Source organism: Mytilus trossulus, chromosome 12, assembly GCF_036588685.1.
Source record: "Mytilus trossulus isolate FHL-02 chromosome 12, PNRI_Mtr1.1.1.hap1, whole genome shotgun sequence".
NCBI lineage: Eukaryota > Metazoa > Mollusca > Bivalvia > Mytilida > Mytilidae > Mytilus > Mytilus trossulus.
The window spans coordinates 9,099,906-9,120,972 of NC_086384.1; the positions used below are offsets into that span (position 1 = coordinate 9,099,906).

At 31.2% G+C, this 21,067-nt stretch overlaps 1 protein-coding gene across 1 annotated transcript in view; it reads right to left on the reverse strand.

The window, feature by feature from the left end:
- Nucleotides 1–1,353: 1,353 nt before the first annotated feature.
- The window catches only part of LOC134692184 (delta-like protein 4), a 29,374-nt gene continuing 9,660 nt past the window's right edge, over nt 1,354–21,067 (reverse strand). Inside the window, exons 6-19 of the mRNA XM_063552633.1 lie at nt 20,184–20,285; nt 18,982–19,002; nt 18,587–18,607; nt 16,647–16,748; nt 14,865–14,915; nt 12,168–12,182; nt 11,366–11,467; nt 10,108–10,116; nt 9,089–9,193; nt 8,375–8,386; nt 7,371–7,448; nt 5,311–5,483; nt 4,920–5,036; nt 1,354–1,484 (exon numbers count right to left, since the gene is read on the reverse strand). Of these exons, the coding sequence (XP_063408703.1) occupies nt 1,395–1,484; nt 4,920–5,036; nt 5,311–5,483; nt 7,371–7,448; nt 8,375–8,386; nt 9,089–9,193; nt 10,108–10,116; nt 11,366–11,467; nt 12,168–12,182; nt 14,865–14,915; nt 16,647–16,748; nt 18,587–18,607; nt 18,982–19,002; nt 20,184–20,285 (998 nt within the window). The 3' untranslated portion in view covers nt 1,354–1,394. The remainder of the gene's footprint in view (nt 1,485–4,919; nt 5,037–5,310; nt 5,484–7,370; nt 7,449–8,374; nt 8,387–9,088; nt 9,194–10,107; nt 10,117–11,365; nt 11,468–12,167; nt 12,183–14,864; nt 14,916–16,646; nt 16,749–18,586; nt 18,608–18,981; nt 19,003–20,183; nt 20,286–21,067) is intronic.

The following is a 21,067-nucleotide window of genomic DNA, read 5'->3' on the forward strand; positions in this document are numbered from 1 at the left end:
ATAGCGGAAAGTAGAGTTAAAGGATATTGCTAACTTCTTATCTTTCTTCCTAAGAAGTTCCTGCATAAAGTCAGCCTCATAATAATAAAAAAAACAAGTCAGCAAGTAAAGGGGCACAGTTTGTTCCCATTGGAATGCCGACAGTCTGTTGAAAAACACGTCCTCCGAACGTAACAAATATGTTGTCAATCAGGAAATCAAGCATCTTGATAATATCCGTTTCAGAGATTTTTTGTTTGAATCAGAGTGATTCTTTACAAAGTAGGATTTATCCCTCCCTAAGAAAAGATACTTGTATCTACGTTGGCCATTCTTTTTTATGAAGCAAAGTAATACCAACTCTTTTAATTTGTCTTTTAGTTTGGAATGTGGAATACTTGTGTAAAGAGTAGAAAAGTCAATTGTTTTAATACTGTTACAAGATGAAAGAGAGTTAGATTGTATGTACTCTAAAAGATCTTTGGAATTTTTAAGTATCCACATCTGATTCACGCCACCTCTAGAATAGGCAGTTTCACAATAACTTTGAAGCCCGTCTTTGATTGCTGATAAAATGGATGTTAATAATTTAGAAAGGGGTTTCGTGGAGCACTTGGAAGACTCAGCAATATATCATTGTTTGTAAGGACACTTATGTAGTTTAGGTATCCAATACAGTGATGGAAGATCCAGTTATTCATCTTTGGTTGAAATACAAAAGGAACAAAGAACAGACCTATGATTATCCAGAATTTCCTCTTTGGTAAGTGTCGTGAGGGTATATATTAAGTTTCCAAGTGAATTGTCTTTACCTAATTCGTTTATCAAGCAATTAATGTAATGACTTTTACAGACAAAAACGATGTTATTTTGGGCTTTGTCTGCGGGGACAACAACGTATTTATCATGGATGTAAAGTATTATTATAAAGCTCTTACTTAGGGACTTCCATTTAGAATTTTCCTTGCAGTTTTTATTTGTTTTGTTATAATTTAACTTTTTACTTTACCAAAACATTTCAATTGCAACTTAAGGACGTGTATGATATAATTGTTTTGTAAAATGACTTGTAGGCTATTTATAAACTCCGTATGGTATTTTTCGTCAAAAGACGGTGAAGCATCGTTAGAGAAAAGGAAATGTTCATAATGATGAGTGGAACGTATGGTAAAATCAAAAAACATATCTTAAAAATTTGCACTTTTACAAAAGTAACATGTTGAAGTTCTTCAAGAAATATTTTATATTCCTGTTTGTTTTGTTTTGTTTTATTTCTATTCTTCTTTTTTAATTTGTATTTGACAAAATACTGTTTCTTGAAACAATTCTTCACCATTTAGTGTTTTATACAAGAAAAGACGAAATAGTGATATAAATAATTATAATTTTAATATTCCGATTGTAAAAAACAGCAATCATATCCATTCCACTGTGTAAAACGAGTCTGAATCCGGCCAGGTCACTCCAGAAATGTGAAAATCTTGATCACAGGTCTGTGTAAACATCTGTGAAATAAAATCAAAATTGATATATGCCATTCATACATTTAAAAAAAAAACTATGGACAAAAATATTGTTCTGTATAAATTTCACTGAAATCTCGGTAATATTTACGCATTTCACCCACACAAAAAAACAACCTCAAGCGTTTCATGATTTTATGGACGAAGTGAATTGATTAAACCTTTAATCAAAATGATCTCACGATATCTAACATTTTGTTCAACTCAAATTCTGTCCGCACCGAGGCAACTTCTACTAGCTGATGATTCTAACATTCCAGCAGCAACGGTATAGACCAGCTGGTATTGAACAAAATAAACATAAGTTTTGTGCGTACGAGGCATTTTTTTCTCGATTTTTACAATTTTATTCCAAAATGAAAGATAGCATCACAGTAATAATTCTGATATTTTAGTCACATGTAATTTGCTAACTGGATATACACCCGATTAATAAGTTGCCTATACAATCGATACTCAAACTATATGGGAACTTTATCCCGAATTGTTCTGTATTTTGTAATCCAATGACGTCACCATTTGCGTTCAACACATGCAGAGTACTATTATCAACGTCCGAAATTATGACGTAATTACTCGGACTTATGACCATACCTTCCGGGTTGAATGAATCGTAAACGGTGTTGACGCTATGATGACCCTCGTATCTGAATTTAAGATTGCCAGTTTTATCTATTCCTACAATATTTCCAGTATGGCTATGATTTTTCCAGTCAATGATGTAGATCATGCCGTCAGAATCTGTAGCAATTCGAGCGAGGTAAGTAAAAAGTCTATTTCCCGATTTATCAAATTCAAATGAGAGCCGTGGTGTAGTGGTTAGTGCATCGGAATACTAACACAAAGGTTCCTGGTTCGATTCCCGTTTGGGATGAAAATTTCAGGAACTCAATTTTCGGCTCTCCCTTGACACCATTTGCGAGTATGGTCTTGAGGAAACGATGATAGTCCGTCGGATGGGGACGATAAATGGCTGGCCCGTGTTAAGAGAGAGCCACATCTCTTGCACGTTAAAGACACCCTTGTAGATTTCGAAAAAGAGTAGGCTAATGCCGCTACAAGGCAGCACTCGCACCCGCAAAGTGGAAAGGGATTAATATAAGTTGTAAAACTTGTTTCCCAATCCACTATAAATAAATATGTTTAAACTAAATGATTGAGTTTGGTTATAATCAGAATCAAAGACAGCTAATTGTAACTTTGAACATTCAGTAAGATCATACTTTGGACCATTATCCCGAAGACCAATCATCAGATTGTCGTCGCTAGTTAGGTGCACCGCAAGTATTATCATCGGAGGAGCATAGTACACAGTTCGTGTATCATCGTCTGTGGGCGTTCGTATTCTTAATTCATGCCCAGGACGAGATGAGAATACTATGTCGCCATGACGACTCAAAGCAAAATCAAAGCATTCAATATCAAAGTTTTGCAGAACTTCCATGGAGACTTTAGTAAGTTTGACCTTTGTGAACTTATAGTGCGGATCGTTTGTTATATGATTGTAATACACCATTTCGTCATTAGAACACACAATGTTTACCACTGCTACTATAACTTGCGATGTAACGGAACCATGGCCAACAGAAATAAGGTCGTTTTTATGCTTTCCCATTTCCTCAAACTAATCGTATTAAAATAGTGATTTTAAATTGTTGATTTGAAATCTGATTGACATTCAATATTTTGTAACAGACTCACCACCTTAAATCATGATAATCAATTTCACAAACAACCATAAACAAACATATTTGTCTATGCATTCAACAATACCTGAACGCAAATTTATTATTCGATAGAAATTATTTATTTATATTTTTTAACCTCATCCAATCAAATGCAATTAAAAGAGATAAATTTGCACTCAATTTTATGCGACTGTCAAAAAAGTGAGAGGTTAATCTATATATAAACCTAAGGTTTAATCCAACATTTTTTTACGTATAAGGAAATGCCTGTACCAAGTCAGAAATTAGGCGGTTGTTAAATATTCGTTTGATGTGTTTTAGATTCGGCCATTTGTTGAAGGTCTTTCAATTTTGACTTTTCCTTGAAATTCGGTAATTGTTTGGTTTTTTTAATGTACGGGATCCAACTAAATAAAGGGCAACATAAGTACACCGATGTTCCAAACGTGCTAATTCAATTTATTATATAAGTCAAGATAAGTCAGAGTTTTCATATTAAATATAGCCTACATGACTAAATAGATAACCGCCCAATTTTCACGTCTAAAATACTTAACGATATAAAAAAATGTTTTATAACTTTTGAACAGCGGTATACAACTGTTGCTTCTTTTTTTTATACAAAAATACCGAACTTCAAGGAAAATAATAAATGGAGAAAAATCATACGTTACACTATGTCAACGAATGGAACAGACGGAAAACAGACTGTGATATTCCTGACTTGGCAATTGCAATTTCCGAAAACAAGAGTCGGTTAAATTAATTAAACTGTTTGTACAACCTCCCACATGTACGATAGTTGTTTTTATTTTCCCGTTAAATTGAGTAAAAATGGTTGAGCAATTTAAGGAAGGTTGTACAGATGACAAAAACATTATGAGTACATAAAACCTTTGTTAATTCTTAAAATAGTTTTCATATCCTCTTTATCTATTTTTTTCGACTTAACTTAAACCGCAAATATACATACTTTATCATTAAATGCATGATAGAGTAATCTATACACATTGTTTAACATATAACAGGCATGTATATTTTTATACAAGGAGATGTAAGGTATGAGAAAGAAAAATCTTGTCCAAAACACAACAGACTCATATAGATTGACAAAGATACCATCATTAATACGTGTCTATACCATGATGGTGTATTTTTTCAAAATTGATTCACTAATTGCTAGCACATATGGTTAAATTGAAATGAAGCGACAAATGAGTTTAACAACAATACTTATTTTCAAGATTAATACAAAAAGGTTGAAATCCATTATAATTGACAAATTAACGGTAGACTCTACCAACCAACGTATCTTTTTATAGTTCCTTAATTGACTAGAATAAAAGACATAATTTGACACTGTTTAAATCTTTACCAGACACAAGTTGTTTACTTTTTCCTTTTTCCTTTTTCGATATTCAAAATTTTGAAAAATATTACTATAACTTCATCAACTCGTTCCACAATAATTTTCGTTGCATAGGTAATTTATTTTTTTGAAAGGATTAAAATATATCGCGCAATGCAATATTCTTTGAACACTGCACTTCACTCATATATTTGGACATCTTACCTTTTTAATTCGAGCGTCACTGACGAGTCTTTAATAAACGAAACTGCAATATGTTGTACACAATTTAAAGACTGGTATTTATGAGGAGTTTATTTAGCACAACTGAAACTTTAATGAAACGTCCGTGTCATCGAGAAAAAGTCAATATATATTTACCTCAAAGCGCTCGCTTCCGTCACATTTTATGAACACTCCAGTGTTCAGTGTAGCTACTCCATGATGAAACTGTGCAACGGCTGAATATTTTGGCAAGGTATTACAGTTCTGAGAAACCTTATTAAAAAAATAAAATACTGTCTTAAAGATGTTTTTTTTAATATACGATCGTGTATATCGAACAACATAGACTACAGTAGATAGGTAAATAAGGATAACAAATTAATGTACTTTATAATGAATGTAAACACTAAATTCGGTGTTAAAGTGGACAATATTAGAGACGCGGCCTTAGTTATACTTTTACCTCTGAGGTTTGTTTAGCAATTATTTTCGATGAATTACACTTTTCATCAAAGTTATCTATAATTAATGTAACTAAATAATTTACCTGAGCACCAGCTTTCCATTGGTTTAATGGTTTTGCCGAGCAATGCTTAAATAAGATAGCTTCTGATTCTGATTTTCCATTTGGACATGTTCTAGCATTAGTGTGATTCACTCGATTACCAGATGAAAGTAGGAGAATCAGTTCAAGTTCATTGCAGACAACATAAGAGCGAGCTACAATAAGTAAAGATAACATGTTATGAATGAATAAATGTTATAAATTTTAAAGTTAACATTTGGTATTGGTTTGCTGATGTTTTATTCCATGGCTGTCCAGTAACTCATGACAGGGATATCCAGATTTACACTGTAATATGGGTTATATATTGTTAAAAGATATGTACAACCTTTCGATAGAAAAACGGATAATAGTTTATTTGTCTGTAAATAGCAAGGGAGAAGAAAAACAAGACCTTGTTGCTATTTTCATTTATTGTTTTAGAATATTTTTAAACGTTACTTTTTGTTTATATAAAATATATTCCTGATATGAAAATTAATATCAAATTGAGATTGAAAATGGGGAATATGTCAAAGAGAAAACAACCCGACCAAAGAACAGATAACAGCCAAAGGCAACAGATTGGTCTTCAATGCAGCGAGAAATCCCGCACCCTGTGGTGGACCCCTTAATAAAATGTGTCCTAGGTCATTGAAAATGTACGTCATACTAAACCCAAAGTTTATAAAATTCATTAAAATTAACAAAAACCGTACAAGACTAACAAAGGCCAGTGGCTCCTGACTGGGGACAGGCTGTTGAAACATTTTCATTTGAAAAATGTCCTATTTATAATGTAATATTGTTGCCTAGGTATATGCACTCGACGTAAAAAAAATAGACAAACCAGATTTGAACAGTACGCTAAACCTTTCAATTGTTTTCGGCGACAGCAGTTTACCGATGTTCAAATACCATAAGTCGATTGGAAGGGTACAAAGCAAATTTATAATCACAAACTGAGGGAATATGTACTGTACTGTACACTATACTGTACTCCTAAAAGGAACGAAATCTGGGGCCTCGACAGAATACAGGATACATAGACAAGCGAATCCGCACTCCGTTAAAACTCGGGGAAAAGGACACAGTTATTAACATTACAGATCAGAGCACTTTTCTAGCAACAATAAATCCTAGGAATTAAATTATTATTTGTATTTGAACATCAGACCAGGCCTTGCGGTCATAAAACTTTCGAGCACAATTTTTGTACTCAAACTCAAGAAACAACCAATTAAAATACTGGATGTCATGTTTCGAGCATGATTTTTGTACTCCGAGCACTGATCAAAGTTTTGTGACTTCAACCCCAGACATCACTAAGACATGTAATAAATATCTTTCACTTATATTGAAACGGATGCCTTGTAGCTATAGTTGCCATTTCGACCATACACGTCATACCTCTTCACAAGTCTATATTTCAAATATATGTACTCAATAAATTAAATGAGATTGTGTATTTACAAATCTCGTACAATAAGGCATCATTATCGGCATGATATTTTGTAGAAGTAGGAGAAACATTTTATAAAATTAAAAAGTCATATTTTCAATGGTTTGATTAGCCGAGTTAACTTCACATGAAACATAAAAAATCTCCTAAATAGTTATCAAATGTACCAGGCTTATAACTTAATATGCCAGACGCGCGTTTCGTCTACATAAGACCCATCAGTGACGCTCTGATCAAAATAGTTAAAAAGCCAAACAACCAAACAAGTCTAAAGTTGAAGAGCATTTATGACCCAAAAGGTTGTGCCAAATACGAATAAGGTTATCTATGCCTGTTATAAGAAAATCCGAAGTATATAAAACAAAATAATACTTTTTTAAAGAAGAAATTCATAAAAATTACCATATAATTGATATTCATTTCAACACAGAAGTACTGGCTGGGGTGGTGATACCCTCGGGGACAAAACGTCCATCAGCAGTGGTATCGATCCAACGGTGTAAATACTTATCAAAAGGAACCAGGCTTATAATTTAATATGCCAGATGCGCGTTTCGTCTCATTTGACTCATCTGTGACACTCATGTCATGAAAAACTTACCTGTAGTTGCTGGTATGTCAGGGCCAAAAGTTTGTCCTGGCTTAAGTGTCAACGATTGTAATGGATCAAATGTAGGACCTGAAACAAACAAACAAAAACCAAATACATTTTTTTCTTCTTAATAAAATGTCATTTTGAACATATCAAAAATAAATTCGAATAATCAGCTCTTAGTTATAGTTATATTGTTTATTATTTTATATGTCACAAACTTAATGTTTTAGTTTATATGGCAATAAATATTTGAAAAAAATATTTGAAATTTGCTAATGTTATTTATTGTGATAATTTATTTCCTTTAGACTGTGAAGGTTATTTTAGTTTATTAATATAGCTGAACTATAAATATATGTCACACCACTGGGAAATTTAGCTAGATATAATTAGGTTTAACCTATAATTTTCTTCGCCTATACCAAATCAGGAATATGACAGTTGGTTTTTCACTCGTTCCTCTTTGGTTAGTTTTGACAGGTGAAATTACGATTATAAGCGTTCGATATTTTATTTCAATTTTTACATTTTCTCCAAGTAAAAAGCTACAATCATAACAATGCTATTTTTTACGAACATAACAGAAACATTTTTACTATGCAAAAAACTTGTTTTTCGTTCAATTACTGCACTCACTCCAGCTATTCCACATACAATACACATCAGATATCAAATTTGCACTTATTTATTGTGACTTGAAACGTGTATGCAAATAATAAGAACCACTATATTCGGTTCAAATATACCCGGATTTGTTTTCTTTCGATCGTTTTATGACTTTCTAACAGCAGAATACTACTGTTGCCTTTATTTTAACAAGTTATATAGTTTTTGTCAACACAAAATACGCTATTGATTTTTTCAGCTTAAATATATTTCACGAACTTCAAATGTTTATTTTTTTATTTTATATGTATTGACTATTTTCAACCAATGCTGATCAGAAAAGAGAACGTTAATTTGCGACATTGAGATAAAATCAATGAATACTACTTCAAACCCTAACATACCTGTAATAGTCACTGTAAAAAAAAAAGGATGATAGATTTAATTTTCAGTTTAAAACCTCACGATAATCTATGACTTAAGTTGCAAAATACGAGTAAAAAATCACAATTTGACAGCGTAATGTGAGGTGAATAAATGTAGTTAATATATACATATATATATATATATATATATATGTAAAGTGATTTAATATGTTTTTTAAACGGTATGAACACACGATTATGGTTTCAAACTTTCAAATATCTGACAGGTTAAACATAGTTCCCTGGTACCTGATTCTGAAGTACCTTAAACATAAGAGTTGTTCGGAGTGTGATATTTAAAGGCAATTGAAATATTATCATTATGATTCAAAATTCAATTCATAATTCTGTTGTGTTCTTCATGATGAGTTAAAAGAGTAAGTTCTTGGTTCAAAGTAGACGTAAGAAACAATCTGATTGAGATATCTAAAAAATGAATGATTATTTTCGTAATATTATAGGGTCATGTATAAGAGTTTCAAAATAAGCATAAGATTATACCATGTTTTTTTTTTTTTTTTGTTTTTTTTTTTTTTATCAAATTAGCGTCTATATTGTTTATTTGCGTACACCAGTAATGACGTATTGTTGTTTTGTCACTAACGTAAACATTCTTCTTTTTTTTGTTTATGCATCCAATTTTACCAAATCACGTGTTCATTGAATATCTTTAGATATCTTTAGTAGCCATACCATTTTCACAATTGTTTCCTTCAAATCCATCTTGGCATATGCATACGTAAATGTTACCATCATCATAACAATGGCCATTATTCAGACACGGACTGCTATGGCAACCTTAAATAAAATATACTTTATAAAAACAGCTTCTTCATTTTTAAGTTAAATAAAATAGCATTTTTTTAAAACGTAAATAAATTCATTAAAGATTCCAGGCTTATAATTTTTTAAAAACCAAAGACTACCTTTTCAACTGCAAAACCCTTGTCAGCGAACAGTATAAATGATTATTTACACAAACACAGACGTTCTCACAATTAATGAACGGCTATGACATCAATTTATATGTACAAAACGATACTTAGATATTTCAAATAAATGCATCAAAATTATATTATGCTTGTCTTTGTTCTTTTTCAATTAATTGTTTCTACTATTAGACACTGTATATGTACTTTCTATATCACCGTATATACGGGTTCGTTTGACAATAATAACTAACAAGACCATTTGCTTAATACATCATGTTCGCATCACTTTACATGAGATGAAATGCTTAATATTTTGCTGAATTTTGGAGAATGATATCTACAGAGAAGCTTGTCTCTCGGTTTGTTCTGCAATTTGTTTTGTTTGATGAAAATAAGATTAACACACAGTGTTTGTATTTATCTGTCAGTTTGATCGTTTTTGTTACGTGCTGCATTTTTCAGTTACGTGATGCAGAATCTAGCATTCATGTATTGAGTATTCATTTACAGAATTATAACAAAATAAGTAGATATATCTCTATTTTTCCACATTAAAAAACTACTTGTACCAAGTCAGGAAAATGACATTTGCCAGCCATTCGTTTGATGTGTTTGAGCTTTTGATTGTGCCATTTTGGTTAGGGATTTTCCGTTTTGATTTATTTGTCGTAGTTCACAATTTTTAAGATTTTAAATTTTCGTAATGTAAAAGTATCAAATATCTTATTTAAATGACGAATGGTGAATTCTAAATGAATATATTCTTTGCATTTTACTTACCTTCTAATTCTACAAGTGAGTGAAAATAAAATGATTGAAATTTAATAAAGCTTTCCCCAAAACTGTTATTTGTAATGTTGATCAACAGCAAAGCATACACATGTTTTATTCTGTTAAAATTATTACTTGTGCGTAGGACCGCTGAATTAATGAATTTTACTGTAGAATGTTAAACAATGGTAATTTCGTCAAACGCTATGGTGTGTGAAGGCCGTCGAAAGGTTTTCACGTGCAATGTATGCTCTCCTGTATTTTTATAGCTATAGTTTATCTATTTTTGATGATAATAAAATTAAAGGTACAAATTTTCTTGCACCAGATGCGCATGTCGACAATACATGTCTCTTCAGTGATGCTCGTGGCCAAAATATTTGAAATCCAAAGCTAATATAAAACATGAAGAGCTATATTCCAAAAGGTCCAAAAAGTATAGCCAAATCCGTGAAAGGAATCAGAGCTTTGCACGAGGGAGATACATTCCTTTATTTATAATGATTTCTAATATTTTGTAACAGAAAATTTTAATAACACAAAAAATCCGTATGATAACTTATCATATGTGTGCCACCACCTTTTATTGGTTCTAATTCCTGTTGGTACTTATTTTGTGTCATAGATGCATACCCCATATCCTTTGTTTTTCTATGAGATGCATTTCATTAAAACATCATTTCTTTTAGTTAGGTGAATAATTTCTATAAGTGAATAATTACCCCGGTTAAATTATTGTTAATAAATTGCAAGTTGAAAAGCTAAAACACATTTTCAGTTTATTTTCTTTTGTTTTAAATTAAAATTAATATAAGACATTTGACTGTAATTTCGCAGGTAGGAGCTTTTCTAATGTTATTATATTTCAAAGTGTTACTGTACAATTACGTAATTTCGCATCTTGCATTTTGCCAATTTCATCAAACGTCTATTTTCTGACCTAAGACGATTGATCTGATTTTCGAATCCCGTTAACCACCGTTAACAAGCGAGATTTAATTGTTTTATGTATAACGTGATGAAACTCGCAAACGTCTGAAAAGCCATATATTTTACATATTCCATTAAAAATGTCTTGTTTTTGGCACTGACGTTACTTGCTCTTGACATTATTTCTCAGTTAAAAAAAGCTTGTATAGACATTTAGTTGCAAATCCCTTATAAGTTGTAATTAAAAAGTTCATTATAACGATAAACCTAGAGATGCTCTAAAGAATCGGCTTCAAATACTTTCAACATTTTTGTATATATATAATAAAATGTTTACCTTGTTCACAATGTTTGCCTGCATATCCACTGGGACAGTAGCAAAAGTAATCATCTTTATTTGGTAAACACACTCCACGAACACATGGCCCAAATGCACAGACTAAAGAGAAGACGTATATTTTAAGTAAGGTAATTTGTGAAACAAACTATTCCTATTTTTCACAATAACATTGAAGTCATAGTTAAATAATTTTATCAGCTCTAAATTTTATAAGTATCTTCCACTGTTATACAATTCACTAACTATAAATTGACAAAAGAAAAGAGAAATGTATATATTATTGATATACATATTAGACCATACTTGAACAATGCAACATTCATGTACACATGCCTAGGTTGGAATTGTTGCACACAAAAAAATCAAACATTTAATAAAACATTTAATGATGTTATTTAGTTGTATGCACACTATTAAAAACTTGAACAAAATGAAAACGTTATCATAACTTTTGAATCCTACAAGTGGACAAACAGTTCTGTTACGGTTGGGTTATGAAGCAACAACTTCTCTGAACCATTTCAAATATTGAACTCAGAGTCAGAGTAATTAACTGAAACTTATAGCCAAATTTATTAAAATTGAGAATGAAAATGGGAAATATGTCAAAGAGACAATAACCCGAAAATAGAACAGACAACAGCTGTATGGCGAATGTTTGTGTTATTATAGAATATCGGTCAATCTTTAAACAATCAGATGTGTTGTCGCATTGAATGCAATGCAATTAAAAGTCCAGACCACATTTATTTCGGACGAATATTCCATTTTAATGATACTTCTACTATAGTATACTTACTGTCAACGTGTGGACCTAGTGTGAAAACAAAATAATATTAAATTACAACATGCTTGTTAAGTTAAAATTAAAGCTGGTACTGTATACTAGTTAACATTGAGATGTCGATTGACTAGTTGCATATATATTTATTGAGAAAAATTCCATACAATTATATATACGTTCAGCAAAGAAAATGTTTAAACACTATTCCATCTAGCTTGCAAATTAAAAGTGTGTTCGGTCTGGTGAATGGGAGCTATTATTATCGGTGCGTTATGTCATAACAAACCGGACATAGCTATATAATATAGTTAATTACTACCTTAGTTTGCTATTAATAAGTATTGAAATGTGCATTGTTATTAAATGTAATATCAGTATTTAGTTCAAATGTAATCTTAAATCAATCCTAATTATATCTTATTCATTCAAATGTAATGTCATTTTTCATTTTTTGATGATAAGTTTTACAAATCGAAATGTGACGCCATTTTTATTTATTTTTTTGGTCAGGTTTTTACAATTTCAAATATGACGTCACTTGGTGGTGAGGTTTAACATATTCGGATGTGTCTATTTTTTGTGTTGCATTTTGTCGGGTTATGTAATGTATTTCGGTTGTTTCCTGTTATTACTTTAATAATACTTCAGTTTTATCATGTATACCTTTTGTATAGTAATTTTATAAAATTTACTGTTTGCAAAAGTATAAATTATTCTGAATAATAGGGATGTTCTGGTACCTAACAGAAAACCCTGGTCGTTTTTGACGCAACTCTTTTGAACTTTTGGTCCTCGATACTGTTCAACTTTGTACTTGTTTCGGCTTTCAAACCTTTGTATCTGGGCGTCATTAGTTAGTCTTGTGTGGACAACATGCACTTCTGGCGTATTTAAATTTTAAACTTGTTGCCTTTTGTTAGCTATAATATTATACGTGTGTTTCTTTGCCAATTGTGTTCTCTTTATTTGTGTGTATTCCTATAATGTTGTGTTGTAATTTTAATGTTATATTTCACATGGCCATAAAAGAGGGAGGTTTGGCATGCCACAAAACCAGGTTCAACCCACCATTGCTTCCTTTGAAAATGTCTTGTACCAAGTCAGGAATATGGCCATTGTTGTATTATAGTTGGTTTCTGTGTGTGTTACATTTTAACGTTGTGTTCCGTTGTGACGTTTGTTTTCGTTTATTTTTTTTTAATGTGAATTCACATTACTATAAGACGTGTCACAGTACTTATCTATCCCAAATTCATGTATTTGGTTTTGATCTTATATTTGTTATTCTCATAGGATTTTGTCTGGTGCTTAGGCCGTTTCTGTGTGTGTTACATTTAATGGTTGTGTTGTTATCCTCCTCTTATATTTAATGTATTTTCCTCGGTTTTGGTTTGTTGCCCCGATTTTGTTTTTTTGTTCATAGATTTATGTACACCATTTTTAATAAATTTGATAGTTTTTAATCCTAACCTGTTTTTACAATATTATTGAATGAATAAGCATAACTCATTTGAAATATATATCAATCTTCTGAAAAAAGTAAAATCACAAAAATACTGAACACCGATGAAAATTCCAAACGGAAATTCCCTTATCAAATGGCAAAATCAAATGAAACACACATCAAACGAATAGACTTTAACTGTCATATTTCTGACTTGTTACATCCATTTTCAAAAATGTAGAAAATGTTGAATTATCTTTATTGCGCTGAACCTCTCACTTTATGACAGTCGCATCAAATTCTATTATATTAACAAAGATGCATGAACAAAACAGACATATATTGAAGGCCGTACTTTAACCTATAATGGTTTAATTTTTAAATTGTTATTTGGATGGAGAGTTGTCTCATTGGCACTCACACCACATCTTCCTATATCTATAATAGGAAAAATGGTTAAAATATGGGTACAGCAGTCATCACTGTGTCAAATTTCAAAACAAACAAATATTTAACAAAAAACCACAAAAAGCAACTATCAAATTTAAAAACCTCATTCGTTGCTTCGCGTGTTTGACGTCAGAAAATGTAAACGCCACAGGAGGAAATAATAAATAATTTTGTCGTTCAAATTAAAAAAAAAAAAATTCGCATAGGAAATGGTGGTATAAAGGGTTAAAAAATCAAAAGTTATGCTAGAACTAATTCGAAATTTCGAATTGGTGAGATCACCGCAAGCTTTTGGTGGGAATCGTGTTGCTTAGTCTTTAGTTTTCTATGTTGCGTCTTGTGTACTATTATTTGACTGTTTGTCTTTTTCAATTTTAACCGTGACGTTGTCAATTTATTTTGATCTACGAGTTTGACTGTCCCTTTGGTATATTTTGCCCCTTTTTAGATAGAATAACTAACATACGATAAAGGTATCAAAGAAAAATTATAACATGACATTTGATTCAATGTTTTTAAGGAACTAGTACTATGAGTACACATAAACCTAGATTAACATATTCTGAAAGTTTATCAATTTAACCTTTGTACGACCTACACGTATTGTGTTCGTAGTAACTGACATTTGTTTTTGTTCACCTCCATATTTGGACACCAAAATAACAACAAAGTTTAGTCTAGTCAAAGATAAGGACCATGTAATAAGTTTTGAGACCTTTACAACATTTCTGTAAATTTAGCATGAGCTATTCCAATTGAAATTACACGTCCCAGAGATTAAAGGTAAATATAGCCGGTATAAAATGTATAATACTCACTGGTAGTCACAACTGTAGTGGTGGCAGAAGTTGTGGTCGGTACGATAAAAACTGCAAAAAAAAGCATAACATAAAACGATGAATGTAAGATTTATAGAATAACTAGTCGAAGCATTCAAATAGAGAAAAATATTCAACGATTGACCGAACAACTCATCTATTCACGAATGCGCGATCTCTAGATCTGTTCGGTCACGAGTTGAATATTTTTCGATATTTGAATTCTTTAATTAATTTTTTTTTGTAACATTTGCAAATGGCTTTTTAAACAAAATTAATGTAAAACATGTAAGAAAATATGTTTTTTTTTTATGCATTCACAATTTGTTTTGATCCGTCGTTATCAACGTCTTGACAACGCCTATTGTTGTTTGACGTCAGAGAATGAAATAACCACGTTTGTTTCACATGTGAAATTATCGGTTTTTATTTAACTGGGAAATAAATGTAATTTATTGCAACCAATGTAATACGTGTACATATTGAAAAATCTCCGGCATTATCTGAAACTTCATGACATTTTATCTAATAATCCTTCAAAATAAACTTATTTCAATATCTTTTATTTAATAATTACGAAGATCTCTTATATGCAGACAAAACTACATCCACTATATTTGACATCTTCTATATAAACATTTCGTTTGTTTATGTATGCTAACGATCTTTGATATTGAATTAACTGTATATATCTTTTAGGTTATTTTTAAAATAGGATTGTATCACTTTGACAAGTCTTCAGCGTATTACTCATTGTAGCAATACATTTGCTCCAGCTGTAACAGATATTGTATATGAACTAGTTTTGCGTGGTATACTCCATAGCTTGTGTCTCCTGAATCTATGTACGCTAAATCCCAACCGTAAGTCCATAAATTGTTCTGTGAGAGTTTTATTTAGTCTCAAACTCTTCAGAAGTTGTGTTATAATTGTAATATTGTTTTTAACAATATTAAGACAGTAGAACAACGATAGGCACAAAGACAGGTGTCCGTTCTGTCTTCAACCCAATGTAATGTAAAACAAAAATCAAAATAGGTCATTTGTCCAACGACATCAAATGAAAAGGCTTAGCATATCAGTTTCAAGAAATAAACATACCAAATACAGACTATCAATATTGGTATTGTTTCAAATAAAAAAAACATGTTATTGCGTCTCTATGCTTACATCTTGTATTGTGTATCGGTGATATAATTTGATGAGAGCTTTCCGATGAGTTATCAACATGTGTTATCCCGATACCAGATATTTTATTCATTTTCGTCAGGACGGAATCTTGCATTACCTGGAAATCAGTATCATTCCTTGCACATGATGTCTGATTTCGTTACAAACACATCATATTCGGCTTTTATATGCAAACGGTGTTTGTTAAACATGTTTAATATATGTACCTTGATCATAACTCTATGAATAAACTTATCATAGATACCAGGATTGAAATTTTGTATTTATGCCGGACGCGCGTTTTGTTTACAAAAAACTTATCAATGACGCTCGAATAAAAAAATACAAAGCCTAAATAAAGCATAAAGTTGGAAGCATTGAGGACCAAAAAATCCTAAAAGTTTAGGTAGTAAAGGCTTAGTATTTCAAAAATTCAAAGTTGTTAACAGTTAATTTATTATCATGAACATATCAATGATAAGTCAAGTCAACACAGAAGTGCTGACTACTGTACTTGTGATACCATCGGGAAAATCAATCTCCACCTGCAGTGGAATATCAAACACACAGATGCTAAATAACACATTGAAGGTTAAGATTTAACCCACATACCTTCACATCCAGATCCAGTATACTGTGATGGACATTTACAAAAATAACCACTGTGGTCATAGTAACAATGTCCTCCATTTTGGCATGGCGATCTTCCACACCCTTTTTAAAAAAAAATATGATGAGAACTAGTGTATTCATCTAAGATAAATTGTTAAATCAATATAAAACAAAATTTATGATTTGATGAAGCATAACGTCAAAATGAATAATCAGGTATTTCTATATTTCCGCGGAAAGACCTATTGGTTTTATTATGAATATTTTTTTTCTTCCGCCAAATGTTTTTCTAGTGCTGCATTTTTGTTTCTATAGATACTAGTATCGTTTATTTTTTTGTATTATTATCACACTGTCTATACGATTTTGAAACTAACGCTGTTTGAACGAATTCTTTTTTTGTGTACGAGTTATCTCCTCAGAAATTGTTTACTGGTTATGAGATCTACTTCGCATCGCCAAAGAAAGCGACATATATAATTTTCCAAAATGCTTTTTATATCCTCAGGTTGTTGTGTTTTATTTTGACCGAAGCTATTCGGAGACTCCATCCGAGTTATTCCCACTTATGCATTTGATAGAAGTGATATGCATTTATAACAGGTATACCACAAGTGATAGAGACCTATAATCTTTTAAGTTGACGGCCTTAGTCCAAAAAAAAAGAAGAGAAGACAATCAGGTCATGGTCAGAGGTCAAGGTTATATTCTTAACTTAGATTTGGCTTATGTTCACTTCTTTTCAAAAACCGTATAAGATATCGACAACATATTTTTACTAAATTGTAAGTTGGAACATGTCGTAAGACATACATTTTGGTTGAAAAATCAGCTATTGATTGACACTGGAAATGACATTTCAAAAGATTTTAATATTTTTGGATCACAATGGATCTTTTAATGTAGAAAACCTTTTCAATTGTTCTCTGAAAAATTGTTTTTAATTGTTTCTGGACTATTCTTTCGATTATAATAGATCGTTGTAAAATTATTATTATTATTTTGTTTAATATTTTGGAAACTTAGATTGCAATAATTTAGTGCCGGATTTCTCTGACCCTCAACGGTGAAAATCGCGAAAGGCAACCAATCATTCAATTAAAAGTGGTAACTAGTATTCATCATATCTAAAAAAGATATATTCATATTAGTTTCTTTTCTAGCTTTGCATTAGAATAGAACAAACAAACAAAAAACGCCTCACAAATCAAACTACATTGTAAAACATAGTTGTCTAACTCCTTAATGTTTAACGCAGAAAAATATAAGGTATACTTACAGTCTTTTTCTGGAAAAAAAAAGATTTCCAATACAAATTTTATATTGCTGCAACTATTCTTAGACTTTTAAAAAAAATATCATGACTTAAACGATACAATTCTATAAGTTTCATCGATTTTGCGTTCACGTTTTCTACGGCGACTTTATAATTTTGTATGCAGATTTTATGAAAGCATTTAAATCCAGTATCACCCTAAAGCCTCTTACCTCATTTAATAGAAATACCTAAATGTACAGAAATTTTATATAGGAAGATGTGGTATGAGTGCCAATATTTAAATAAGGGTTATGGATGTTACGCGCACGAGGGTGTCACTTGCTCAGTAGACACCCTTTCCGAGCTAAAATAAGATATCATTGTTAAGTAATTCTCTGTAACCTCACTGTTTTGGGAAAAATAAAAGCCATTGAAAATACAAAGTTTTTTTTCCCAACAGTAATATACGAATGTAACTAGATTTGGCGCATGTTTGTTTCGAAGTATTGATTATACTGCTCTTTATATCTTCAGAACTTAATTGAATATAACTTTGGTTCGTCGGGCAACTTAGTTTTTTTTTTGTAAATCAAAAGCAATCTAAACGTCCAAATAGGTTTACACATGCTTAAATACGTGCATGTTTAGATTGATTTAGTGTAGAGAATCAAATACAAAATACCTGTTATCACAACTGTTGCAGCTGAAAATGAAAAAAAAACCACATAACAACAGCCAAGCACTTAATTACAAATATTATATTCTACAATTCAAAAAGCACACACACTTTGTCCTTAAATCAATATTAATTGCATTTAAATTTATAAATGATGTTTTAATACAATTTTGAAATTGCCTTCATATAAAAGTTTCTTGCAAATGTATCAAAATGAAATTAACGGATCAAGAAAAGCGTTATTTTGCCATATACAATGCACAAAATTTGAGAATTACTATATAGTCTTTCCCCTTAACATGCTAAAGTATATTCTTAATTATGAAGAAATCCGTTTCATATAACATATTCAACTTTCAATTAACTCTTCGATCCATCTCACAATAAAACAGAATATGTACCTGTTGTTGCGACTTGACGCTCTAAAAAAGAAAAGGAAAAATGTATGAAATGTTATGATTAAATTTCAGATGTCAAATAATATTTCCTATTTTCCTATTTTCATTTTGTATTTTTTTTGTATTGACGCTTACTTCTTTGTTTGCTGGTAAATGTGTAAACCTTATCGCGATACAACATCCAGACTTATATATTAAATCATTAGAGAAAAGACATATTGGTGTATAGTGAATTATGTCTGTATGATGTCTTCATTGAAATACGCATGGCCTGATTTCAGGTTTTTTTATGTTCTGATAATGCGTTTAGTTTCCCAATTTTCGGAATAGAATTTTTTTATTATATTAAAAGTTCACTTTATTTCTTTTTTATTTTAAACTACTACTGTAACAGACAATTCTGATTCCAGCGATACCTAGTTAATTGCAAGTATCTTTATTAAAAAAATACCACCACACACTTAAGGTCACTTATGGATAGTCCCTCAAAATGTTGGTTGCATCCAAAATTACATTAGAGTAAATTATTCGGGTTAATAGTTAAATGTGATAAGATACCTTGACAATGTATGTGATACACTCTGTCAACAAATCAAAGGTCTGAAGTCGGTTTCACAAAAGAACTTACGACTAAGATAGATCGTAAGTTATGACAATTCAGTGTACTTACGACTAATCTTAGTCGACTCAAGAATTTTAATTAATTTAAAAATTGTAATCAAGACACTCCAATAATATATAATTCATATTCGGGCCTCATAGATGCTATGGGCACGTATTCCCTGTTAGTGTCTTATATTCCTTTCGCCAAACAGCTTATATGGTTAAACACACTGACAGAGAATATGAGCCCATAACACCAGTGAAAACCCCTAATACCATATATGTTTACGAACCTGTAAATATCATTTGAGCTTGTACTTAAAAACAACCACACACATATTGATTATTAAATATCACGGTTTATAGGAGGAACCATTGTTTCATAAATATCTTTGAATTTCTTTATGAAACAAAGTTTTACTGTTGCTACGATACTGAAGAAATACGAATACGTATCATTTGGTTTAAGATGGATGTCTCATTGGCAACAATATCATATCTTCTTATTCTTATATTTATATTTGTAAAATTTCACACAGTCATCCGTAAGAAATATAACTTGAAATAAATAACAAAGGTAAATGATAGAAAAAATAAATTACGTTCGCATCTCACTCCGGTGTATCCAATAGGACAAGCACAAATTAACTGACTGCCATCGTGGTAACAATGGCCACCGTTATAACAAGTATATGAGTGACATGCTGTAAATATAAAATATAAAATATTAATTCATTTAGTTGTATCCATTTTTTTTCTATAACGATACTGATGATAGTAATATTGATAATAATAGTAACAATAATCGTAATAAAATAAATTTTAAAAACACTTTATATTTTATATAATAGTATCAATATAAGTAATGGTGGTATTATTTAGAATAGGTATTTATAGTACTATCGGATGTTCATACTGTCAAGCTTATAAATCAGTGTTATTTCTAAAGGACCAATCAAAAGTCACCAAATGTCTATTGTTGAGCAAACTGATTTCGGCTTCAATAGTTCTGAGGCGCCTGGTAAACCTCTTCAGAAGTTATGGAGCTAGTTTGTCCTGTTTAAAGACAAACTGACACAAGTTATTGATAATATAATGCCTTCAGAGATGTACACTGAACAGGTCTAGATAATTTAAAGACCAAATATCTTTTCGGTTAAACATTGACAACGTCAACCCAATGTTCCTACTATTGAAATACACAGAACACACAACGCAGCTTGTATCCACTATCTCCCGTCGAGATATACACCAAAAATGTTTTAAGAAGTAATAGACCAAATGTCTCTGTTGAGATTCACACTGATATCTACATATATTATTGACTTAGTGACGTCTTGGTTAACACGTTATACTTGATGTTTTTTTTTCTTCTAAAAATGACGTCAGTAGAGATAGCATCGTTGCAAACTCGATGGGCAAACTTCTGTATCGTGTTAAAACATATTTAAGTTTGCATATCTAAAGATCTTATTTTTTTGCTTAT